The sequence below is a fragment of the Heliconius melpomene genome, chromosome 20 (assembly GCF_056956725.1).
Source record: "Heliconius melpomene rosina isolate 202511_hmr_F chromosome 20, ASM5695672v1, whole genome shotgun sequence".
NCBI lineage: Eukaryota > Metazoa > Arthropoda > Insecta > Lepidoptera > Nymphalidae > Heliconius > Heliconius melpomene.
This window is the reverse complement of record NC_140408.1, coordinates 8,750,078-8,777,601: the sequence shown is the minus strand read 5'-3', so window position 1 is coordinate 8,777,601 and position 27,524 is coordinate 8,750,078. Positions and strand designations below refer to the sequence as shown.

At 34.4% G+C, this 27,524-nt stretch overlaps 2 protein-coding genes across 3 annotated transcripts in view; both read left to right on the top strand.

Annotated features, from left to right (window-relative positions):
* The window catches only part of Nos (Nitric oxide synthase), a 103,146-nt gene extending 84,178 nt beyond the window's left edge, over positions 1 to 18,968 (top strand). For both annotated transcript variants that reach the window (XM_085204371.1, XM_085204370.1), the window contains 11 exons: positions 502 to 563; positions 1,147 to 1,263; positions 10,868 to 11,093; positions 12,216 to 12,464; positions 12,627 to 12,780; positions 13,486 to 13,655; positions 13,887 to 14,097; positions 15,102 to 15,189; positions 15,563 to 15,833; positions 15,924 to 16,115; positions 16,505 to 18,968. In XM_085204371.1, coding sequence (XP_085060497.1) covers positions 502 to 563; positions 1,147 to 1,263; positions 10,868 to 11,093; positions 12,216 to 12,464; positions 12,627 to 12,780; positions 13,486 to 13,655; positions 13,887 to 14,097; positions 15,102 to 15,189; positions 15,563 to 15,833; positions 15,924 to 16,115; positions 16,505 to 16,612 — 1,848 coding nt within the window. In that variant the 3' untranslated portion in view covers positions 16,613 to 18,968. The remainder of the gene's footprint in view (positions 1 to 501; positions 564 to 1,146; positions 1,264 to 10,867; positions 11,094 to 12,215; positions 12,465 to 12,626; positions 12,781 to 13,485; positions 13,656 to 13,886; positions 14,098 to 15,101; positions 15,190 to 15,562; positions 15,834 to 15,923; positions 16,116 to 16,504) is intronic.
* A 6,151-nt stretch (positions 18,969 to 25,119) lies between these two features.
* Positions 25,120 to 27,524, top strand: part of LOC146527848 (nitric oxide synthase-like) — a 38,490-nt gene continuing 36,085 nt past the window's right edge. Inside the window, exon 1 of the mRNA XM_085204750.1 lies at positions 25,120 to 25,614. Within this exon, the coding sequence (XP_085060876.1) occupies positions 25,291 to 25,614 (324 nt within the window). The 5' untranslated portion in view covers positions 25,120 to 25,290. The remainder of the gene's footprint in view (positions 25,615 to 27,524) is intronic.

Below are 27,524 nucleotides of genomic sequence, written 5' to 3'. Positions count from 1 at the left end.
TTGTCAATGGTTCCGCGTTAACTGTGATTTTGCGTTAACCGCAATAACATACCACGCATACCACGTGTTTGGTTATATATAATGGAAAGCTAATATAATTATTGTTTAGTAATATTAGTATTATCATATAATTATGTAATTTCTTCTACTTTTCTGTAGTTTCTGTAGTTTCTGTAGTTTCTAGGAAATGGAGAACGGAGTGTCTTAACACTAGTTTCTCCCAGCTTTTATTTAATAAGGAACATATTTATTGAGTTTTCTTTAATATTGTAATAGTGTTATTAGATAGGAAAAAAATATTTTAGAAAACCTACAAAAATTTTAACTTAAATGGATTTATTTCCAAGGGGTGGGTTCAAATCCAAATATGTAAAACTTTTGATAAGTGTCAATAAATGTATTTTAATTAAAGTTCACTTTAATTAAAATACATTTTATAAATATTTTGTACAAATAATAAATATATATATTTTTAAATAATTAACTATTTATTTTATATAGGCTTTTGGAGAACATCTCTGTGAGATTTTGTATGCGGATCAAGTTGGAGAAGAAGGTACCGGGTAAGTTAAACTATGTTTTTATAACATTTCAGTAATACTACTAAATTACATAATTATATTTATAATCCTTTCCTTATTTTGATTGTTAAGATATTGCAATATTTAAATGTATTAAATATGTAGATAAAGCAGAGGTGTTTAGTTTTTCTTAGAATGATTTGAATTTTAACGTCATATTTATTGTATTTATTACAAGAATACTATTAATAAAATTAAATTTATCCTCTTAATTAATATATTTCTTATTATTTTTCTTAATAGTATATTTCCATTATATGTTATTTACATTAAAATTAAGTATAAAATATTTTATATTAATGATATATATTCGTATTTTTATGGATTAGGAGAAAACATTTTGAAATATAATATTCTAATAATAAAATGAAAGTTCTAATATAAAACGTGAAGCTTTTAGCTATATTACTTACAAAATGCTTGCTTACAATATATAATGTCAAAGTTTAATGAAATATTTTAAACACGTTTTTGTTATTATTATTAAAAACACGAAAAAATAATTATCAAAAATAATAAAACTATTATAAATAAGTACAAATTTTAATCATAAAATATATTTTAGGGGTTCCCAAATGCTAACACCAAAATCTTTCATCAAAGCGAATAGTCAAATTGATCTCCAAAGATACGCCGTCGCCAATCCCAAACAACTCAGCAGACTTGAATCATTGAAAGGTAGGTCTGATATAAATATATATCTAGAGTACGGTCTAGACTTCATTTTAATTAGAAAGTAATATTTTTTTATAGAGAAATATATTTTAAGGCCGTCGTGGCACAGCGGCACAAAGGTGTGACTGTAACGCGACGGTTGTGGGTTCGATCTCCACTCGAGGAAGTGCAATATTTATTTACATTTATATTTCCATTTCTTCGCTCTGGTGTCGAGGCAAAGCGCGGCGTTGAGTTCTGTCACTCAACACGCAATGCCTCCAGAATTCGGCAGAAAATGGGGTACGGAGTGTCTTTACACTAGGTTCCCTCTGCCTACCCTGCTTCGGGCGGGATACAGCGTGAAGCTGATTTTGAAGAAATATATTTTGCATTAGTTAATTGTTACAAAAAAAAGTGTTTTTGGTTTCAACATTTACAACGTCTGTTATGAATGACGATTGAATGTACTGGAATGGATAATTAGTGTACCGGACGGGCGGAACTCAAGTGAATGAGCCGCTGACGCCCTGCACACTATAGGTTCCAGATCATGGGAACACGGAGTATGCTGAGACCCCAAGACGTTCTTGTGAGTCGTTCTTGTGAGACGTTCTTGTGAGTCGTTCTTGTGAGACGTTCTTGTGAGACGTTCTTGTGAGACGTTCTTGTGAGACGTTCTTGGGAGTCCTTCTTGTGAGACGTTCTTGTGAGTCGTTCTTGTGAGACGTTCTTGTGAGTCCTTCTTGTGAGACGTTCTTGTGAGACGTTCTTGTGAGACGTTCTTGTGAGACGTTCTTGGGAGTCCTTCTTGTGAGACGTTCTTGTGAGTCCTTCTTGTGAGACGTTCTTGCGAGACGTTCTTGCTATACATTGAAACAAGATACTGAAACAGGATGTTGAAACAGGATATTGAAACAAGATGTTGATCACTGTATAACGGTCGGTGACTGTCGGCTCTATTCGTGTCTTGTTCCGATTCTATCTTCTTCCTGTTGTGCTCACCGTTGATTGCCGACTGTCTCTGTCTCGCCCGACGCGCACCTCCGTTGCGCGGAGCTAAACGGTAACGAGAGCCGCGAGCCACCGAGCCGTTTTATCTTTATTTACAACAATATTTTTACTATGATTATCACACATTTACATTTATATTTTAATAACTAAAAATCGGATGTTTTTACAATTTATACATATTAAAAGAACATAAAAATATCTATCTATCTATGTATAAAACATTATACTATTTAAGTATTATCTATTATTAAATTACGAAAAATGCTGTTACGATGACGAATTTTACATGAGTTTTTACAATGAAAATTCTCTCTAAAATTAATTACACACATTAGGAATATACAAATCTGTTATTTTGTTACAGAAAACTATGACAAACAATAATTAATAATAAAATTTACTATACGGAAGTTACTATTATATAAAAAGCGATTAATGCGGCAAATCATAGTACAACTATACAAATAAGATATAAAGTCGAAAATTATTATCTAAAACGGAACCCAAATCTATTTATATTTATTATTTAATGTAATTACTTATTTACAAAGGAAAAAACACTATTAATTTAGAAAAGACACTAATAATAACATTCAAAATTACGAGAGTGGTATGACGTCACTTTTTGCCAAACTAAACAGTCTCTAACATGTTGTGACGAGTTCACAGCCGATGATGCGCGTCGGTTGTCGCGAACATTTCTCCCGCCGTGCAGAATCAGGTCTCGATGTGATGCTGCATCTTTCCCGCGGTGAGCGACGACGTCTTCTTACTTTGGAAGCGGAACGAGTTTTTTGGTTGGCCTTTTCAGAAGACCACCCTTAGTGCGTACTTCAACTATTCGCACTTGTCCATCTGCACCTGGATATACTTTTTCTATGCGTCCTCTTGGCCACGTATTTCTTGGAAGTTGTGAGTCGGCTATAAGTACCGGGTCACCTATTTCATAAGTAGGGCCTCGACCATGAGGCTCCCGCCGGTGTTGAAGTTCAGGGAGATATTCGCGAACCCAGCGTCTCCAAAACATGTCCGCTAATATCTGTGAGCGTCTCCACTGCTTTTTGCTATCGATGTCGTCCTCACTAAATGTGCCAGGTACAGGTAGACGAGCTGAACCCCCAAGTAAAAAGTGATTGGGTGTTATAGATTCTTCGTCGTCATTGTTTACAGAAACATGTGTGAGGGGACGACTATTCACAGTATATTCTACTTCGCAGAGTAATGTAGCCAAAATTTCTTCTCGGGGGTATCTCTCACGAAGAATAGTGTATAGAGCTGTTTTCACGCAGCGAACAAGACGTTCCCATGCGCCTCCCATGAATGGTGCAGATGGTGTTATGAAACGCCATGCGATGCCTCGACGACTGGCTTCTTCTTTGAATGCTTCTCGAAGTTCTTTGTCTGCTCCATGCATGTTTGTACCATTATCTGAGTAAATTTCGGAAGGACATCCTCGACGTGCAGCGAATCTTCGCAATGCAAGTATGGCAGAGTCTGCGCTTAGGCTGGCGGCGATTTCCAGGTGAACTGCTCTAGTGGTAAGACACGTGAAGAGTGCGACGTAACGTTTCACGTGTTGTCTGCCGACGACTACTGTGAGAGGGCCAAAATAATCTAAGCCGGTGTATGTAAATGGTCTTCGATGATGAGCGAGACGGGATTTAGGATGATCACCCGTAGAAGGCTGTGGGGGTTGTGCCTTGCGAATACGACACTTGAGGCACTGATGAACTATCCTTTTCACGGTGGGACGAAGACGAATTACCCAAAAATGTTGACGTACTTCATTTACTATTATTTCGGTGCTGCTGTGGTGAAGACAACGGTGGGTCCAATCAATATATAACTGTGTGATGTAGTTATCTCCATCTAAGACTTGTGGTTTCTTTGTTTCGTCTTTTATTCCCTCGGCGGCGGCTATACGGCTGCGAAGAACGACAATGTCATCTCGGAGTTCTACGGGTAATGAATGAAGGCGACTTTGTTTGGCAATAGTCCTGTTGTATCTTAAGTCTGTGATATCTTCATTGAAAGATTCTTCTTGAGATGTTCGGATGAGAAGATTTTCTGCTTTTGTAATGTACTTCGAATCCAATATCAGAAAATTGTTGGAATCCATAGATTTCTTGCTATGTAGAGTAGTAGATTTCTTTTGCAATGTTTCTCTTCGTTTGTTCCACGTAGGATCTGATTCCATATTTCTACGTGTTCGCTTATAAAAGATCTTCTCTTTTTTATTTCTGCAAATATCTAAAAATTGCAAGACTCTAGCTGTGGCACGAAGTAGTCGCTCCCATTTTGAGAAGCGTTGTGGATCAGGAATTGCTTCACGTAATTTTGTCTTCAGCTGGAGTTCTTTAACGGTAAAAGTATGTTCTTCACCAGTATTATTTGACACGACCGGTTTTTCGATAGGCCAGGTACTCGGATTTTCTTTCAAGAAGGCAGGCCCGTGATACCATTCATGATCAGCTCCAAAATCAGATGGTACTTCTCTGGTGGCTATATCGGCGACATTGAGCTTAGAAGGTACCCAACGCCATTCTTCAACTTTGGTATATTCTTCAATGGCTGCTAGTCTATGTGCGACAAATGGCTTATAAGACCTGGCTCCATTTCTTATCCACGTCAGAACTGTCTTACTGTCTGTCCAAAAGATTTTGCATTCCGGCGCAATACGATGTTCTTTTATGACAGCTTCTGCTATGCGAACTCCCATGACGGCTGCTTGTAGTTCTAAACGAGGAATTGACATAACCTTGAGCGGGGCTACTTTCGCTTTAGCCATGATCATGTTGACTTGGACTTTTCCATCCGGAGCAACCACCCTCCAGTAGGCAGCTGCTGCGTAGGCTGTTTCACTGGCGTCGCTGAATATATGTAGTTGTACAGATGTGGCATCACTATAACCAGAGTAGCATCGAGGTAAGCTCACATTTTTCAATTTCTGAAGGTGTAGCATCCATTCTGCCCACTGCTTGGAAAGATCTTCATCCAGATGTTGATCCCAATCTATAATTCTTCGCCAAGATTCTTGAAGAATTTGTTTAGCACGAATAGTAACGGGTGAAGCGAAACCAAGTGGGTCATAGAGTGACATAACTATCTTCAGAGCTTCTCTCTTCGTAGGAGCTGTTTTCTTTAATAAACTGGGCGGTAATCTTGCTAGTTTTAAATTGAATCGTAATTCATCGGTTGACGGTCTCCACATTAAACCCAAAATCTTTTCTTCTTTGGTACCCAGGTTAATAGTTTCTGTCATATTTGATTGTTTTTCAAGTTCATTTATTATTTTCGGGATATTTGAAACCCACTTGCAGAGTTTGAAACAAGCTTCTCCGTGGATATGTTGGACCTTTTTGGAAGTTTCTATAGCTTCTTCTATACTTCGGAAACTGTCTAGGTAGTCATCCATATAGTGGTTGTGGATGATAGCTTCCACTGCTTCTGGATGCGTGTCGATGTACCTTTTTGCGTTCCAATCTTTAGCGAATATCGCGGTGCATGGTGAACTCGCAGCTCCAAATATAAGCGACGTCATGCGATATTCTTCAGGAGTTCCCTCCCGCCGGTGTCCTCTCCACAGGTAGCGAAGGGCATCCCTATCTTGAGGTCTTACTTTGACTTGCATAAACATTTCGGCTATGTCGGCTGATACAGCGAAAGCATGACGGCGAAATCTCATCATGACTCCAGGAAGCGATTGAAGAAGGTCTGGTCCAGTCAAGAGGAAATCGTTTAGTGACATACCTTTGGTTTTAGCAGCGGCGTCGTGAACAATGCGAAGCTTCTCTGGTTTAGCCGGGTTTTGCACGTCGAAGTGTGGCAGGTACCATGTTCTGCCTGGAGAGATACTTTTAGGTGCCACCTCAGCGTAGCCCTTCTGGACGAGTGATTCCATTTGTTCGGTGTATCTCCTTTTCAGTTCAGGATCACGATCAATTTTTCTCTCTATTGATATGAGCCTCTTCAGCGCCGACTCATAATTATTAACCATGATGCTGTTCTCTGATTTCCATAAAAGTGTGGTTTCAACATGCCCATCTTGTAAACGGTGTGTGTGTTTCTTCAAAATGTTTTCAGCCTTTATTTCTGGATCAGAGTCTGGCCGACGCGGATTAATGATAAGAGATTCCAAGGCAAAGTAATCTCTCAGTTGTTCATCCATTCTATCTTCAATAGCAGTAACTTGATTGACGAAATGGATTTTCTGACCCAATGTCCTATTGTGCGCACCATGTAGCACCCACCCGAGCGACGTGAGTGAAGCGATTGGTTGGTTCTTCGGTCCTATACGGACATCTTCGGCGAGTAGTAAATTCCAATTGTCTTGACCAATTAGAATTTTAGGCGTGGCTGAGTCGTAGGTGAGCTGGTTCTTCAAATCTATTAGATGATCGCAGGCAGCTAAGTCTTCTTCACGAATTGTTTGCGGGGAAAGATTAAGATGCGGAACGGTACGAGCTGTAAAGCTAATCTTCTTTTTCTGTGAATTAGCAAGTGTCACGGTAACACGCCTTGATCCCGGCGTTTCAATAACTATATCCCCGATTGCTTCCATCTTTAAAGGATCCAGCCGTCCCTCAGCACCGACTTCCTTTGCCAAAGCTTCATCTATGAGAGATACAGTTGATCCGTCGTCTAATAGAGCGTATGCGGAGGTTTCTCCCGCCGGTCCATGAACTCTGACTGGTATGATTTTAAGATAAGCATGCGCCTTTGACGGTACCCATGCGTTGGCCACGGTTTCCTTTTCTTCTTGTTGATTTCGAATTTCTGATTTCTCCTTTTTATCATAGTGTAGTAATCGATGATGAGTACCGATGCATCCCTTAATATTGCACTTCTGTGGTTTACAGGAATGTCCTGATTGTCGGAACCGCAGGCATCTGAAGCACAGTCGGTGTTCTTTGGCGAGTTCCCATCTTTTATCTGAGTTGGCATCTTGAAATTTCTTGCAGCTAATACTGTGATGACCTTCTTTGTTACAAATTTTGCACGTACTTTTCACCATTCCATGAAATCTATTAGTTTTCCTTTCTTCGGTAGTATTGTGCGTTCTATGTATCACACGACGAGTAGGCTCTGAGTGCGGGATCTCTGTTGAATAAGGTGTGCGACATGCTGCTTGTTTGGTGAGAAACTCGCTGAAGTGCGTCAGGTCTGGTTTGAATATAGATGCTTGTTCCTCGTACCACCTGGTACATAACGACGATGGTAGCTTTTCACGAAGGGCCCTCGTTATATCTGGCGCAGTGATAAAGTTGTGTAAATCGAGGGCGCGAAACAGATTGACACTGCTTCTTACCTTACTGGCGAATGCATGTATCTCCTTTGGATTGTCAGCACAACGAGGTAGAGATCGAAGCTTGTCATATTCACTATATGCGATTGCATCTGGACGACCGAAATTCATTTCAAGCTCTTCTATGATGGCATCCGGTTTTGAATGAGCTATGAGTTGTGTGTCGACGACTTCCAATGCTTTTCCAGTTAGGCTTCTTCGAATTCTGGCTGTATTTTCAACTTCATTGAAGTATCCCTTAGTGTTTTCATATATGGCCCTGTATGATAGCCATTCATTTAACACTCCACTATATGTAGGAAGATCCATGATGACTTTGGACGCGACGGGAAAATTGTATGACGATGATGGAGGTAACATTGTAGGTTTAGGTACCTCTGTTTTCATACACAACGATGTAGGAGCGGTTTCGGCTTTTTCGCATCTTTTCTTCAAATTTTCTATTTCCTTTTTTAGCTCCTCTATTTCCTTTGTTGAATCTCTCTGTATTGCTTGTTGATTTTCGGAATTGTTGCCGATATTCGGATGTTGAGGCATTCTATAGCATGACGGCACTGGATGTGGTTGCCTCGGAACATCTGCACATGGTGTAAGTGATTTTTGTACGATTTGTGCATTATCTTCAATCCAGGAGCTAACGTAGTCGGTTTTCGATATATTATCTTCCTGGGATTCTGAACTATCTGATTCAGCATCTTCCAGAGCTATTTGCGCGAGTTCAAGCTTGATGCGAAGTATTTCTTCACGAGCATTTCTTGCTCTACGTCTGGATTTCGTAGACTTCTTCGAGTTTGCACGTTTCGAAGTTGTCGACTTTATTTGTGTGCCTTCAAATTGTTCCTCCTTGTTAATTGAAATAATTCTTGAGTCTTCCTTTTCGTCACTTGGTACTATTAAGTTCTTTTCTATTTCGGAATCCTCTTGTGTATTCGTAGGCGGGTGTGTCACCTCTGTGTGACTAGATGAAGGGTCGGCTTCATATCTCAATCCCTCGGATCGACCTCTTGATCTTGTGATAGGCATCTTAGTAAAAACCTACGATAATTGGTAAAACTCACCAAGACGAAACGATAATACTCGAAGGCGGATGCACGAAGATTCTCGGAGACGAACGACGACACTCGAAGGCGGAAGCACGAAGATTCTCGGAGACGAACGACGACACACGAAGGCGGATGTCGGAGGATGATGCACGAACACTCACGAAGACTTACGATAATACTCGAAGGCGGATGCACGAACACTCACGACGTGACTTACGGCGCGATAGATGTCAGCGCAGTAGCGAGCACGACAGTCAATGCGGACGCCAACGGAGGCGGCGGAGAGCGCAGCGGAGAGCGCTATGTGACGGAGAACACTGCGCGACGGAGAGCACTGCGCGATGTAGTACGATAATACTCGAAGGCGGATGCACGAAGGTTCTCGAACACTCACGATAACACTCGAAGGCGGATGTCAGAGGCTGATGCACGAACACTCACGAAGACTCACGATAACACTCGAAGGCGGATGTCAGAGGCTGATGCACGAACACTCACGAAGACTACAGGCGAGTAAGGCGACTTCAGCACAGTTGCGAGCGCGACAGTCAATACGGAATATACTGCGCGATGGAGCACGGCGCGACGGAGAGCACTACGCGATGGAGCACTTACGAAGACTCACGAAGGCGGATGCACAAAACACTCACGACGTGACGGGATATGTGACGTCAGCGCAGTTGCGAGCGCGACAGTCGATACGGATGCGAAACGCGACGGCGAATGCGTTTGCGAGCGCGACGGAAAACACTGCGCGATAGAGTACTGCGCGACGGAGCACTTGCGCGACGGAGCACTGCGATAACTTGCACGATGACGGATGATGCTTCAGCTTCGGTGAGGAGTCCCCAGATCCAGCTCGAAGGACCAGCACGTTGTACCGGACGGGCGGAACTCAAGTGAATGAGCCGCTGACGCCCTGCACACTATAGGTTCCAGATCATGGGAACACGGAGTATGCTGAGACCCCAAGACGTTCTTGTGAGTCGTTCTTGTGAGACGTTCTTGTGAGTCGTTCTTGTGAGACGTTCTTGTGAGACGTTCTTGTGAGACGTTCTTGTGAGACGTTCTTGGGAGTCCTTCTTGTGAGACGTTCTTGTGAGTCGTTCTTGTGAGACGTTCTTGTGAGTCCTTCTTGTGAGACGTTCTTGTGAGACGTTCTTGTGAGACGTTCTTGTGAGACGTTCTTGGGAGTCCTTCTTGTGAGACGTTCTTGTGAGTCCTTCTTGTGAGACGTTCTTGCGAGACGTTCTTGCTATACATTGAAACAAGATACTGAAACAGGATGTTGAAACAGGATATTGAAACAAGATGTTGATCACTGTATAACGGTCGGTGACTGTCGGCTCTATTCGTGTCTTGTTCCGATTCTATCTTCTTCCTGTTGTGCTCACCGTTGATTGCCGACTGTCTCTGTCTCGCCCGACGCGCACCTCCGTTGCGCGGAGCTAAACGGTAACGAGAGCCGCGAGCCACCGAGCCGTTTTATCTTTATTTACAACAATATTTTTACTATGATTATCACACATTTACATTTATATTTTAATAACTAAAAATCGGATGTTTTTACAATTTATACATATTAAAAGAACATAAAAATATCTATCTATCTATGTATAAAACATTATACTATTTAAGTATTATCTATTATTAAATTACGAAAAATGCTGTTACGATGACGAATTTTACATGAGTTTTTACAATGAAAATTCTCTCTAAAATTAATTACACACATTAGGAATATACAAATCTGTTATTTTGTTACAGAAAACTATGACAAACAATAATTAATAATAAAATTTACTATACGGAAGTTACTATTATATAAAAAGCGATTAATGCGGCAAATCATAGTACAACTATACAAATAAGATATAAAGTCGAAAATTATTATCTAAAACGGAACCCAAATCTATTTATATTTATTATTTAATGTAATTACTTATTTACAAAGGAAAAAACACTATTAATTTAGAAAAGACACTAATAATAACATTCAAAATTACGAGAGTGGTATGACGTCACTTTTTGCCAAACTAAACAGTCTCTAACATGTTGTGACGAGTTCACAGCCGATGATGCGCGTCGGTTGTCGCGAACAATTAGAATGTACTAAACATGTAGATAGATTTGTTGAAGGCAGGCTAGGAATCTAGTATTGATAGGTAGAGGTGTCACCTAGTTATTTGTTTCTTAATTAAAATTTATCTTAAAATTAATTATAAAATACCGGTTCAAAGTAAATGAAACTTAATAAAACAATTAGGTAGCGCAACGGATGCAACTTCAATAGACAGTTTTGGTCCATTGAGCAACGTGCGCTTCGCTGTCTTCGCGCTCGGCTCCAGCGCTTACCCAAACTTCTGTAACTTCGGGAAGTATGTAGATAGACTGTTGGGAGACTTGGGAGGGGAGAGGATCCATGACGTGGCGACGGGAGATGAAATGTGTGGACAGGATCAGGCGTTTAGGAAATGGGCGTCTAGTGTGTTTAATGTAAGTGGATTCTTTTTTACTTTAAAAAAATATTACAATTATGGAAAACTTGGAATATTTGAAATATGTATAACAAGTTACAAACTTATTCATTTTTAATATTACTTTTACTTCACTTCACTAAAACGTATTTTTTTTCAGTTTTCTCAATTTTTTTTCTTTACATTTGTATTCATATTATTTTAATAGTACGAGATTACAGTGAAAATATACCACGATAATGGAACATTTTTATTTCTCATTGATGTTGGGATTCCCATGTTTCATATACAATTCCATTGTGTTTCAACTTAACATATTAACTATGTAATAATATATCAAAGTAATTACGACGTTAAGCCGGTGAAAAAAATTGATTATTAAATGATTCTGTTCTTTTTAAGAAGTATCTCCAAAGCGTTGGATATTAAGAAAATTGTGTAGCGCGTAAAATATTATTGTTTTTAGTTCAAATGAAACGATTAGAAAATATAAAATAATATGAAACAATATAAATTATCAAATATTGATTTTATATAGCCGCCTACACTAGGCAGGATACAGGGTGAACCAAAAAAAGTTCTAATACCTTTAGAGTGGAGAACGGAGTGTCTTAACACAAGGTTCCCTCTGCCTACCCTGCTGTGGGATACAGCGTGAAGCTGACCTTTAAAGGAAAACGATGGTTGTTCACTGAAATAAATGACTTCATTCAGGCCGACCATATAATCCGATATCTATATATCTTAACAGCCAGACATTCTGTCACTGTAGATAAGATTTGAATAACGTAATAATGTAAATATTTGCTTTGTTAATCTTTTGATAATTGTTATTTTAAGAGTCATTAAGAATGATCTATGTTTATCTTTCTTTTTCCCTAACCTTATCTTATCAGATACGAACTTTCTTTAACGTCATTTCTTGGATATAGGTGATCATAATTATTTTTATGATGCTGTTCGCCTTTTATTGCGTCGTAACGTGACTAAGTATTAAATTGAATGAAGGCTATATACATATTTTAATTTCGGACATTTTTTTTTAATTATAGTAGAAAAATATGTAATATTCATATATATAAAAAAATTATATATAGAATATGTAAAAAAATATTTCATTAAGTATAAGTTCCTATTTTAGGTTGCCTGTGAAACATTTTGTTTGGATGATGATGAAACCTTGCAAGAGGCTAAAAGAGCTCTAGGAACAGTGGCGCTGAGTGAGGAAACAGTGAGATTCGCCCTCCCTGCTTGTAAACCACCAGCTTTATTAAGCGCCTTACAATCATCACAGAATAGACAACTAGTCACGTGCATTGTTAAAGCTAATAAAGATTTGGGAGACTCTACTGCTGAACGTTCTACTATATTCATTGATTTGGAACCTCAGGTATGTAAATTGCGTTAATTTTTTTTTATTTCTACGCCTTTACCTCGCGTCTTCTCCAGATAGACAGAGAATCGAGATATTCATATAACATTTGCCAATTTGCTTACAAAGATATACTTAATAACATTCAGAAACATTTTGTAACTAATAAAATGATTTCAGTGCGAAATAAATTACGACCCTGGCGATCACGTCGGTATAATGGCCTGCAATCGCAAAGAATTAGTCGACGCCTTACTTGCTCGACTGAAGGACATCGACAATTATGATGAACCGTTGCAATTGCAGCTCATGAAGGAGACACACACTTCAAGTGGTGAGCAAATATTATTGAAATGGATTAAACTGACACGTCTTTATTAATTTACAACCAGTAAATTGCAGCAGTTGCAGCTGCAATCTTTGCCTTTCAGCTTTTTTTGCTTTCAGTTTCATTCATTTGATTTAAGTGGGTAAAAACCATTATAAATATTAATTTCAAGGCTGTATTACTTAAATGGTTGTTTGTTTTTTGTAAGAAAGCTGTTAAATTATATGTCATTCTTTCTTTTTCGGTTTTATAGTAAATATTTATGCAACAAATATTTGATATATGCAAAGTGATTTTTTATGTCAAGATAATGCACACTATGTTGTAAACATGTATAATACAAGATAAATAGAATAAGCAAATATATTTAGAGCACTAATAAACTTACACAAGTCAATAATTTATTAGCCTTCTTTATGTTAGAAATAGTCAAAATATGTAATGTCAAGTCAAAATTACACTTTTTTTTATTTTTTATTATGGAAACGACGTAATTGCCAAAGATATGTGGGTTTGAATCCCGCTACGTTACAATTTTTTGTACGTGTCTAAATAATTATTAGTGATTCTTTATTATTGTTACGTGCAAAATCATTTTTTTTTAAATATTATATTTATAAAATATAATTTATTTTTTATTGCTAAAAGTACCATATATATAAGAATAAACATAAGTTAGGATTATTTAAATTTAAATTCAATATTGTGTAGGTCCAGTAAAATCATGGGAACCTCACGAGCGTCTTCCGGCCGTCAGTGTCCGTGATTTGTTCACGCGTTTCTTAGATATAAGTACGCCACCGACTACCATACTATTGCAATACTTAGCTAAGACTAGCGACAATGAAGAAGAAAAGAAGCAATTGAACACTTTGGCTACGGTAAGGTTATTTTTGTTTGAATAGAGTAAGTTTGCAATAATTAAATTATTAATGGGACTTTTTCCTTTTTTTATTAAGTCACTATCAAACAATAAAAACGATGAGTTATAAGAAACATTCTAGAAATATGTTTCTAGGTCCAGCACAATTGAAACAAGATCATTTTTTAGTAAATCATATATATAAAAAAATCTTATTGTTATTTTTAAATGTAAATATTTCTTTTAAAAGGACCCAGCAGCCTACGAGGACTGGCGCCACTATCGGTTCCCAACATTACCTGAAGTGTTACAACAATTTCCCTCAGCGAAACCTAGCGCGTCTCTTCTAGCTGCTCTGCTGTCTCCTTTACAGCCAAGATTCTATTCTATATCTTCGTCTCCCATAGCTCATCCTAAACGATTGCATTTGACTGTCGCTGTTGTTAGTTATAGGACTCAAGGTGGGTTGTTTTTTTCTTTTTGTTATATTTAAAATACTAGTATTCAAATTTTAAGTATTTTTAATCATTAATAATAGGTAAAGTAAATTGACATTAAAAAATAACTTGAGTTTCTCGCCGCTTCTTCTCAGCAGAACTGCCTTCCGAGCCCGTGATAGCTTTACTCATATATTCGTTCGACGAGTCAAGTGTTTACTATAGTTGTCTATTAGAATTAGGAATAATTTTAATTTAAATTTCAATTTAATGCCTATCTCTTCTTTTCTTGTTAGAAACAACTCTTATATTAATTTTAACAATATAATATAATTAAAAATGTTGTCCTATACCGAAAATATGAACGATTTTACATATATTCGCTATACGTAAAAAATATTTAACTTAGCCTTTTCAAAATACAACATAGGTACGTAATAAATGATAAAAACATTGTATAACATATAGCAGCATCCATCATTATAATCGAGCGCCAGATGAATTATTTACAAACGAAACGAACGAGCGGACATTATTTGGGGCATAAGCACGTTTATAGATCAAAGTTTACAATGTGAGATCCCACGTAGTTTACGTAGATCCCGCTGTAGATTGCAAAACATTCTATTTTCATTGTGAGATATGTGAGAATGTCTATTGTAGGTTGTGATATAAATTGATCTGAAAATGTCTTATGTTCGTAGTTAATGTTGTTGTTTTTAGGTAATTTTATTATGACTTCAAATAGATATAGAAATATGGTCAAGATTTATTTTCAGGCGAATTATACCGATAGAGTTTACCATTTAACAAAGCAATAACTTTATATGGACAGAAAGTAGTAAATAGAAATTGTAATCGTATATAAAATTAAATATACATTCCTTAATGTAGGCTTTAATTTAATTTAAATTAGTATTGTTTACGTATAATAATATTATAAATAACATTATTTCTTATTTATTTATTTTTACAATTATTTATTATTCGCCCGTACGTACATACATGGTGATGTAATGTTTGAACAGATGGCGAAGGTCCTGTCCACTATGGTGTTTGTTCAAATTATCTCATGGATCGTAAAGCTGGGGATGAAGTGTGTCTCTTCATCCGAAGGTAATCGCTTCCTTATCGTATATCAACTTTCTATGAAAATACATAAAATATTGGGCTTAAGATAGATAAAAGTGTATTGAAGTGTCGGTAGTATATCAATTTTAATAAGTTATTTATATTACAAATATAGATATTTTAGATTTTTATGATATTTGATTTATTTTTGAAGTATATTTTATATAAATTTGCAAATTTGAATTCTTAACCAGAAATAATTATTTTCATTTCGCTGCTCTCTCGTTTTCTTAAAGTCCGCCAGGTATTGCCTCATCATAGGCTTGCCCAGATTTACTAATTTCTCAATCTACTCTACCAATTACAAATGGTCTACAATTTTGTCTACTTTTTTCTTTACAATATTCTTTGCTTTCAGCGCTCCTAATTTCCATCTCCCGCACGACCTTTCCGTGCCTCTCATACTGATAGGCCCAGGAACAGGCATAGCGCCATTCAGAGGATTTTGGCATCATCGCAAAGCTCTTATAAACACTCGTTCTAGATCCAATATTGGTCCAGTTTGGTTATTCTTCGGATGCCGAACAAAGACCATGGATTTGTATAGAGAGGAAAAAGAGCAAGCGCTCAAAGAAGGCGTTCTTACTAAAGCGTATCTAGCATTGTCAAGAGAGAAAAATATTCCTAAGGTAATAATTTACTTATTTCTAGTCAGTAAAATAAATAAAATATCGTATAATATTATTATTGAAACTTTATATTGCTTAACTTTTACTTAGATGTACGTGCAAGAAGTGGCTGAAAATGAAGGAGCAGAGATTCATGATTTGTTGATCAATAAAGGAGCTCACTTTTACGTTTGTGGAGATTGTAAGATGGCTGAGGACGTGCACCAGAAATTGAAAGGCATAGTGAAGAAACATGGAAATATGACGGATGAGCAAGTACACAACTTCATGTTCTTACTCAAGGTGAGTAAATAATTATAAGCTATCTTAGGATCATTGATTTTTGCTTAAGTTAGATGACCGTTATTTAAAATTTGGGGTGTGTTATTAGCATAGAATGTGTTAATTTCTTTACGAAAATGTAATGTCTGCTTCAATTACCAAAAAATCTATTTCTTGATTCTTAAATATTTTCACTGAAAATCTATTACATCTATTATAACTGAACATCTTAAGTAAATTTACAAAATCTAAGCAAATTAAAGTGTATCTGTAAATTTGAAACATTTTAAATTATATCATAAACCAGATATTTATTGATTCGAATTTTGAAAATTTTGCATCTAAATAACTAAAAAAAGTATTTTCCAAAGATTTATCCCCTATCTCATACTATACTGAAACAAATATAGGAAGAGAACCGCTACCACGAGGACATATTTGGCATCACCCTACGCACCGCGGAGGTGCACAGCGCGTCACGCGAGTCGGCACGCCGCAACCGTGACGCCGCGCCGTGACGACGCGCCTCGCGCGCCACCGCCCTCGCCCATACTGCTGCTGCTTAACCTTATCATAACAACTGCTGACCAAACCTTTGACGGCATCAAAGCTGATGTTAAGTATTGATGTGGTCTAAGATCACACATAGTTGCTTAAAGGTACTTACACTACTAGATTTGAAGACCTCCACATTGTAAAACTCAATTTAATACATACATTATAACATAAATATTGCTCATATTATAATTCAAATACATACAAAATATAATTGTAATATGTACGTAGGTATAGATTTTCACATATCCACTTACATATACATCAGAAAGTAAAGGAACATCGCTCGTTTTAAAATTAACAACAAGAGGTTTAAAGGCATCGAATATCAAGAATCGAGAGGTATCTAAAATAAATGTATCATCATTAAAAATTATTACATATTAAAAAGTATATTACATATCTCACGATATAAGACCACGAGTACTTCTGAGTACTTTATTTTTATTATTTTTATTTTCATTCCGATGAATGAAAGTCTTTGAAAAGCTAAAATTCAAAACAGCCTAAAATTCAAATGTTAGCGCGTGGTTATAAAAATATAAGGTTGTTGATACATTTTATTCCGATCGAAATTTGAAACGTTTAGAACTTTAGTATATATTTCAAATGGTAAAATATTTATTTGCTAATTTGATTTCTTTTGAATATTTGAATTTATATTAATTTTTATCACTAAAAATATTTATGACATAGTATTATACTTTCATAATAAAAAAAATTACATTCCAATATTTTAATTATTAATATGTGAACTTTTACAAATGTACAATAATTTCTTACAAATTGCTTTATTTCTTTCATATTGCACCTCAATATATAACTTAAATAATTATCTGGTTAATTATTTTTATTTAAGCCGACTTGCAAATAAATAGGTTACATTAAAAATACCTCTATATTAGCTTCCCAAATATTTTCTATTTCACAATTATCAGTCTTACATATATTTGAAGACTGTATCAGCTTTTAATGTACATAATAATCTTTTAAATTATTTTAAAGATTTACTTCATTATTATCAATTACAGCATCTCGTCTCTATGGTTAATCTATTGCCATTTAAAAATTCAGTTTAAGTGCATTTACATAAGTATTCTCATTTGTTATATTAATTTCGTTATATTTCAATCCACTATGACATATTTTTGTATGTTTATCATAAATTTATGAAAATATTCTTTACATCGATTTATTGACATCCAGCATAAGAGTTAAGTAAATTAACGTTTATTTCTTATTCCAACTTATATTTTTATTATGATATAAAAATGAAATATATCTCTAAAAATTCTTTAAGATTTTAAAGCAGGGTTAACATGTTTTACGCACAATTTTTTTTGTTTACTAAAATTTTTTAATTGAACAGCTTCAATTAATAAGGTCATTGTTACAAGTTTTATCATCTTTATAATTATAATATGAATTTACTAATCCATATCTACTCTTTAAAATGTAATTTTAATACATTAGATAACGATAAATTAATAACTTTTTAATCGATTTTAATATTCACATTCATATTGTCCATTACAATTATTATAATTATGATACTCTCATATGTATATGAAATGCATTTAGCTTTAGTACGTAATTAAATTTTTATTATATTTTTATATTATTTTCTATTTAATGTAGTTAGCGAACAACGAGTTTATTTCAAACGTTTGTGATTGCCAAAATTGTACAAAATACTTTATAGCTAGGTTATTTTACGCTTTTGTAAATACAAATATTCTGTTAACGATTTTCGTTTGCGTTCTATATCCAATATAATCATTATTATTATTAATAAAATAATTATTTTAAGAAATTACAATACATATTTACTTATACCAAATATAATAAATAATTATTTAACCAATTTATTTTAGAATTTAATAATTAAATATTAAATGTTCTAGATACATACGTTTATCATCGTCTAATACTATTCTATCTTCTACGCTGTTAGTCGTGAATGTTGAATTTGTGATCCTTTACGCTAGTTCTAAGAAATGTATTCATATTTTCTATTATTCATGTTTAAATATTAAATATACAAAAAAATATTTCTAATGATTAATATTTCTATATCATAATTATTATGAAATTAATACAATTGTCTTTACCAGATATTTAATAATGAGGTCATATCTTCTAAATTTTGGCACGTTTGGGACTAAAATGTATTATCAGATTCATATCAAAATATATTTCGCACTATTTCAACTAGATGTGTTTGACTGCGTGTGCATTGTAAGCTATTTGCGAATATTGGATTTAAAAATTGTCTGTTATTTAACAAATAAAGTTCCTTAATATTATGGTAATGACTAATTTTTGTTTTATTTTTTGTATACCCATACATATATATATGAAAAATCCGATACGAAATTTTTAATTTTTTTTCCCTATAAGGATGGATACTCGGGGTAAGTAATTATAGTTTCATCTTCTCGATCTAGCAAGACCAAGAGCAAAACTAGGGAATAACGAAAAACGGAGAATCTATTACTCTGTAATAGCTGAAACTGAAAAAACATTCCCCATAATTTTTAAATTTATTTCAAACGTATTATATTACATGGTTTTAATTATAAACAAAAATACTGTTACGTTCTGCTCTTTGAGTATCTCGTTCATAATGAAAAGTTTTTTATAAATACGCTTGAAACTCTGAACTCTTGAATGCTGAAGTTGACAATTAAAATAAATAAAAAAAACTATTACCTTTTTTATTCAATTTTACACAGATTATTCACTAACCAAAATTGACTAGATATTTCTAAGATAAGAATGACTCATACTATTGTCTGCTAATGAGAAGTGCCATGCCTTTAAAGCATATAACAAGAATTAAATTAAAAGTCATTGACATTTGGGTATTAAATTCGTTTTGTTAACTATTTTTTTAGAGGCCAGTCGTGGCGCTGAGGCACAAGTGCGTAAATGTAAACTCGAATGGTTGTGGGGTTCGATCCCCACTCGAGGAAATGAAATATTTAATATTTTAATTTCTTAGCTCTGGTGTAAAGGCACAGCGCGGCGTTGAGTTTCATCATTCATAGCCTCCAAAATTCCTCTGAAAGTGAATAATTATGATAATTATTTATGATGAAGAACGTCAAATATTTTTTTAAATATTATTCGTTTATATATAAAAAAAATAAAATAAAGAACTATGAAAACTTGTACTTGTTGTGATATACAATGCTTAAGTATCAGGGTTAACCGCAACAATAACTTTCACTACAATATTATCTTTGAAATATCCTGTACTAGCCAATTCTTAGAAGTTCACATATCAGTGCAGAATTGGCCCAACTGTCATGAGTATTTTCCAGGAAACTAAGCAGAAATGTAATATGAGCAAGAAATCTCTGTACTTGATATTGGTTTTTTTTTTATTTTTATATAATTGTTTTTTGTTTCAGTTCTATCTTTCAGTGTCTTTTAGTATGTCAATCATTTCATATAATACTTTTTATCAAAATTATTATGACATACAAGATCTGATGAAAGCATGCGATGTGACTTGGATTTGAATTTGATTTCCACTCGAGTATATATTTGTCTTATTAAAAAACAAAGTGGCGTTGAGTTACGCCTCTCGAAAATGTGTAGTTATTGGGCTGATAGAATGACTTCTGTACGCGGGGTGCAGCGTGAAGCTAAAAAAAAATCAATAAAAATATTTTTATGAAAGTAATAGTTCCAGGTATAATTTAAATGGACAAGTGAAAGGAGATCATATCAAATGACGTAAAAACTGGATGTCGTGGTCTATCTGCTACTCTGAGGACCTTTAACTTCCTCTTCCGTATCATAACGTTATTTTTTTTCAAGTTTCAAATTTTTTTTAAGTAAGTATTAGAATATTAGTAATATTGATAAAGCCTGACATAACTCACGTACACAAACCGCCATTCGTAATATACTATATACATAGAATAGTATGACGGTTGAGCAAATACTAAAATCCGGAAAGTACCTGTTGATTTGCCACGTCCAACTTACAATCGATTGTCGGCTTCTAAACGGAATTACGTTTTAATTCGCATAATAAATGGAGGGGCGCCATTGTTTTTATTGTAGTTATTTTTAATTGTTATAAAACATTTTTTTTTACTAAAAATTACGATTCTCACTTTCCATCGATTTTTTAGCACATCACGTGTAGAGTGGCAGAACTCAACAAAGCTCAAAGCGAGAAAACAAAAATAATTCATTCTTCCAAGGAGGAATCGAATCTACAACTATTCGTGTTACAGTAAATTTGACATTAATATTTATGTACATACCAAATATAAAAAAATATTTGTTAACGTAAACTAATTAATTGGATATTAACCTACTTACTTAAGATATTCGCTGCAGTTTAATATTAATTGTAAGAAATCATTATCAAATATAATGTAAGCTAATGTCTTAAATGAATTTAGATTTAATATCCTATCCTATATCTTATAAAACAAAGTCGCTTTTCGTGTCTGTCTGTTGTTTCTAACTCTTCTTCTTCTAAACCACCCAACGGATTTGGATACGGTCTTCACCATTAAGTCGAGTGTTTTTCGTAGAAGGTTTATATATAGTTTATTATTTGTACATTCTTATGTAAATTAACATAAATACGATAAATGTGTATAAAGTCCTACCCGTTGAGACACTTTCGCGCATGCGCTGCTCTAATGGTAAGTACTACATGAAAAAAATGTACTGGAGTATTGTTCCTCTTAATAAGATCTACAAAAAAGTCCGCGATGGCATATTCGTATCTTTTAAGAATAACGTGTAGTGATCATTTTTCTATCTAAAAATAATAATTTCAATATATTTTTTATTGTGAGGGATATTTTTCCATAATGGTATTAATCCTTATCCTTTAAAATACTTTATTAATTTTCTACGTTAAACGAAGATAAAATTTGCTTTTTACACTATTTCGAAATTGCGAATAGTTTTACAGAAAAACGCATTTAATTGTTGACACATCACGCCGTTGACACATCAGCTGTATGTTACTCAAGTTTCACTTATCCCATACTCTCAGCATATAAATAAGTACATTAGTTACGTTGGCCATTTAATGTAGACCAAAACTGTCTTTTACTATTTTTCATTTTAATAAGTACTTTAGAAGTTGTTACAATATCAAAAAAATCCTTGCAGCGAAACGGCTCGCCACTCGCCATGCGTCCGCCGTGCCCGCTTGCCTTACATGCATCGGTGGTTCAGTAGTAGAATACTCGCCTGCCACGCGGGCGGCCCGGGTTCGATTCCCGGCCCATGCATTCTATTTAATTTTCCTCACAGGCAGCCACGTCGTGCCTGCTTTTCATCAGGGACAGAATACCCCCTTCAGCATTAACCACAAGCTCGAAAAAAAAAACCCGGCTGCCTCTAAAGCAACGAAGATTTAGTTTGCACGTATTGGATAATTGGAGTTGAATGTATTATTTAAGCGCGATATATTTGGTTTCACATTTTTTGTAGTAGTTATTAGTAGGTAGGTTTTTGTTTATAATTTCTTCCGTTTAAAAATAGTCATTTAACTATCTAAAAATAGTCATTTAAATATATTTTAATAAGTACTTGAAAAGATTAGTAGCACAGATTTAAAATTACGGTACCTACTAAAAAATCCTTGCTGTGTAAAACAATTGGAAAATCCTTATTGAAACTACAAAAATGCGGGTTGCATTAGGGTTTAATTAATTTTTACAATTTCTTAAGTGCTTTGCAAACATACATTACATGAATAATCCAGTAGATAAAGCGGGCGAAGCCGCAGGAGGGTCGCTAGTAATAATATATTTTGAGTACAGTCATAGCGCAAGAGCACAATAGTGTGACCGTAAGCGCGACAGGTTGTGGGTTCAATTCCCAGTAGAGGATATTAATAATTAAATCTTTTCATTTTCTTCGCCCTGGTATCGACGCTAAGCGGGGCGTTGAGTTACGCCACTCAACACGCAATGCCACCAGAATTCGGCCGAAATTGGAAGTGGAGTCTTAACACTAGGTTCCCTGTGCCTACCCTGCTATGTGCAGAATACAACGTGAAGCTCACAAACAAAAAAAAAAAAGGAAAAAAAATCAATTTATTAGTTTAGTTTAAAAGAAAATGGTTTATTCTACTTTTTAAGCTTTATAAAATATTCCTATCCATACCTATATTATAAATTCGAAAGTAACTCTGTCTGTCTGTCTGTCTGTCTGTCTGTCTGTCTTTTACGCAATCAGGCCCAAACCGCTAATTTAATTGTGATAAAATACTCATATAGAGATACTTGAGGTTCCCGGGATGAACATAGGATACTTTATTTTCTCATATTTGTAATATTTTCGATATATATCAATGATTGATTGATTGATTGATTGATTGATTGATTGATTTCTTGATATATGGCGTTCCGAGCGTGCCAGTAATATATATCAATATATTAAAATACTTATTAATTTGACATGTAATTTATTCCGCCATGTTTATAACAACCGCCGTTGCTAAGCAACGATTTGCAAAGTTTGTTGTTAGAAAACGTCACCCAAAATGAGCTTGCTTAACGCATCTGTCTATTGAAAACTGAAAATAATTTCATAAATATATTTAATAAATATTCGTATAGTTCAAGCGGGCGTAGCCGCGTACGGGTCCACTAGTCTTTTATAAATATATTATATTTTCTTAGCGTTGTTCATTATTAAAATAGCACGATTGACAGGTAAATATTACACAGTTAATACTCATAGTTGATTCACAAGTGCATAATTGATAGTGCATGCTTAGTAAACGCTGAAAAGGGTATTTTTTTAAAAGATTATATTATTATTTCGGAAAATACATAAGATATCTACTCGTCGACCTAGTATAGATATGGATTGGTTTATATTTGCAGGCAAACTCATGCCTTGGGTTCATTCAAATGCCGATAACTTTTTTTTTAATGAACCGATTTTGATGAAACAATCTTTCGATGTTAAGTTGAGTTAAAACAAAGCAATGGTGAAAGTTTCAAGTAAATCGGTTCAGTATTTTCGGAGATTAAAAAAGAAATAAAAAAAATATATTTTAGCTTTCTATTATTCTTTTTAAGTGTCCCTCTATCCATTTCAGTCAAAAATACTAAATGTACAGATAAAATATTTTTATTGTTTTATTATACGTATAAATAACTCTAGCTGGTCGCAAGTAGAGACAGTATTTATGTATTACTGAAAAAAATATTCTTCAGTTTCCATCTCTATTTATTACCTTGGCTTATTATCTACAGGTTAATGATACGCATTTATTTATATTTATATAAAAATATGTGACACTTCCAGCAGTACAGAACGACACTAAGATAGGACTTCCTGATATTCCAATGAAAATAAGAAACGGGATTTTACACTTTGTAGAATCGTCTCTTCTTTAGAACGAGCCAATAAATTATCGAGAAAGGAATTAAGTTATCGAGAAGGAAATTATAAATTATACGAAACCGTCGTGGCGCAGCGGCACAAGGATGTAACGTGACGGTTATGGGTTCGATCCCCATTCGAGGAAATAAAATATTTATTTACATTTATATTTTCATTTCTTCGCTCTGGTGTCGGAGGCTAAGAGCGGCGTTGAGTTCCGCTATTTAGCACGCAATGTCTCCAGAGTTCGGCAGAAAGCGGCCCCGCTGTCAGCGGGATACAGCGTGAAGCTGACAATGAATTATCTCGTAGCGTAGTGAAAGCAGCGTCTGATTATAATGATAGTTTCAGTCCATATTCGGTGAAATAGCCAGTTTTTATTTTAATGTGGGGGGGGTATGCCTACTTTTTGTAATCTATTCAAAAGGAAGAATTCTCTCTAAGAAACAATTTTAGATTCTAGAGTTAATATGTATATCAATGTTACTTATATTCCTTTACAGACTATGGTGTTTTGGCTTTACGGTTTATAAAACGATTTAAACGTAATTTTATTAACTTCTAGTTAATGTTTACCGTCGACTAATCATATTATAGTTTCGACCTTCGAAACCTATAAATAATACAGAGTTAGTCCACATCAAGTAAATAATTACTGCTTTAAAAGGTAATAATATTTAAATTCCTTAAACTGCCGTTCAAACAAATCAAGGTTACAAGTTATCTTTAACTCACGAGAGTCAATGGTTCACAGCAACCTTCTTAGCACAATACAGATAACAAGCCATTTTTAATAAATAAAAAAATAAATATATAAACACCTTTAAAGAAAACAATTTATATTATAGCAATAAATGGAATTATTCCAAAGCCTTATCAACAAACATCAACAACTATAGCATAATTATCTAATACCGATTCATAATGTCTCAGCGGCCTTCACTTGAGTGGTGACAATAACTAAAGCGGATGTACGTGTAACGGGAAGACGTGTTAAATAATTGGAAAGTCCACTAAATCTAAAACCAAGGCTCTATTATGTTTAATTTTTATTACGGTAGCGAGGTGTGACGCATGGTTGTTGATATTTTTTTTCTATCAGTGCTTAGAACTGGCGGACCGGTTGCCGAGACAACCGCGTTCAGTCCGCTCTTGGATCTACTCCAGGTTACATATATATCATGCTGCAGTGAGTCTCTTCCTCAGTTGCCTGCGCCGGTTACAGGTTTATAGTGCGTGTGCGCGTTTTCCTAAATAAATGTCAATTATATTCAAGTGCTGCATGAAGGACCAAGATTGTGCTAAAACTGAAACTGCTTTTGTCAAAATGGAGAGGAACTTCGCCAAAATAGAAACTAATGGGAAATCGGAAACTGATTTCGGGAAAAATATTTTTAAAGAACAAATGAATGGGCACGCGTCCTGTCCGTTTACAGGTTCCCAACTGATAGTGGAAAATCAAAAACAAATGAAACCAAATTTGAAATTAAAAGTTCCTCAGCCGATAAGACTGAAGAATCATCTTGTTGGTGAAGAAAATTTCGATGTGTTACATTCACAGATTGAAGAAATCAGTAATTTTGTAAGTATTTATTAAGTTTTTCTTTATTATTAAATATTAACAAATAATACAAGTAAATTATTATTTTATTTGTGATAATAATTCTAATATATAGTTTGCGTATTAGTAGGCTCTGTACTTATAAAAAAGTAAGAATATTGTTCGTATAATATAAATTACAAGACATTTTTTTTGATCAGCGTGTTAAGTCACGTGGACTATATTTTAATAGATCCTCGTTGACACAACGCGATAAGGTAGGAACTTCCTGAATTGGATCACATTCTTTATATTATTAATAAATATTGTATTGGTACTTAAGCGTAATTACCTCTACATAGGTTATTTTACTATAATACATACGATTTATAGGAAAAGACATTAAATTCACATTGTTAACCAAATATAGAAGATGAAAAGTTATTTTTAAGAATCTCTCTTTCTCTCTCTCTCTTTTAAGTTCTTACAATCAAACATAATATATTTTATTAAAATCTTGAGGCCAGTCGTAGTACAGGTGCACAATCGTGTGACTACAAGAAATATTTAATATTTGAATTTCTTCGCTCTGGTGTCAAAGCAAAGCAATATATTGAATTCCCCCACTCAACTCGCAATGCCTCCTGAATTCGGTATAAATAAGAATTCCCTCTGCCTCATTTCTCTCCTCATTCTCATCCATCAAAAAAGAAAGATAATATAAAGATAATAGAAAACTATGAAACAAAGATATCTTTGCTTTAAGTAAACACATGCAAGCACTAATAGATTTGACATTTCCTTAAGTACAATGTGATTAGCACATTTAAATACTAAGATCAAATTTGAAATTCTGAAAAGGTACAATAAACTTGGTGATTTGTAGCCATAGTTAATATAATTAACATCTATATAAGAAACGTCGAAATGAAGTTTATAATAGAGGATTAAATATGTATGGATTTTTACCATATAAACTTATTTGTTGTAAAATGTTTTATTTTTATATTGTAAGTTTAATGATAAATGTTATTTTTGATGTAATTTTTATTGAACAAAAAAAAATATATTCACAAAAAAAAGTTAAAATAATTTTATAATCTATCCTTATATTTAATGTTAAGGTTTAATGCATATTGTTAATAGTCAAGTATTCTCATCTTTTGCACAGAAGGCAAATTGGCAATTAAATATAACTATAATAAAATCAATTATAATAAAAAAAAAATTAAATACTTCAACAATTCCTATAGAAGTATTAATACATATTCGATTTTCGTCCCGACGATGAAGAGATAACCAAAATATACACGTTTGTATTCACATCACCTTACGTAGCTCAAGGAATGTTATTGTATCAGCGCTGCCCTTGCAAAAAGAGAGCGAAGCTTAAAATGATAATGACTGCAAGTCTGTTCTTTTAGTTTTTGTTCTTTTAGTCTCGAAATATAAGAGTTAGTTAGGTAGTAAGTGTTCATAATATTTATCTAAGCCTTTAATAATACAGAAAAATAATAATTAATCGACTTCACACTATACCCCGCACACACCAGGTAAGTAGAGGGAACCTAAAGTTAACGCAACGTTCTCTCGACTCAGTTCAATTCAGCAGTTCTACAGAACTAGATATCCTCATAAATGCTACAAATCTGATGTAGAGGTCAACACACTATCTATTTAATAATAAAAAAAAGAAAATTAAAAATACGAGCCTCGAACCCATAACGATGATGTAATTGATGTCAAAATATACTATAAGCGAAAGCCGAAAATTTTTAGTTTAACAAAAATATTTTTTTTCTTTTCTATATTATATATATTTTATTAAAATAATTTCAAAACAAATTGTTACGGGATTCGAATTTGAATTAGGTTACATTAATAACATAATTATCCACTGTACTATGGTGGCGTTTCTAAAATAACTTACTATAAATATATCGATGATAGAC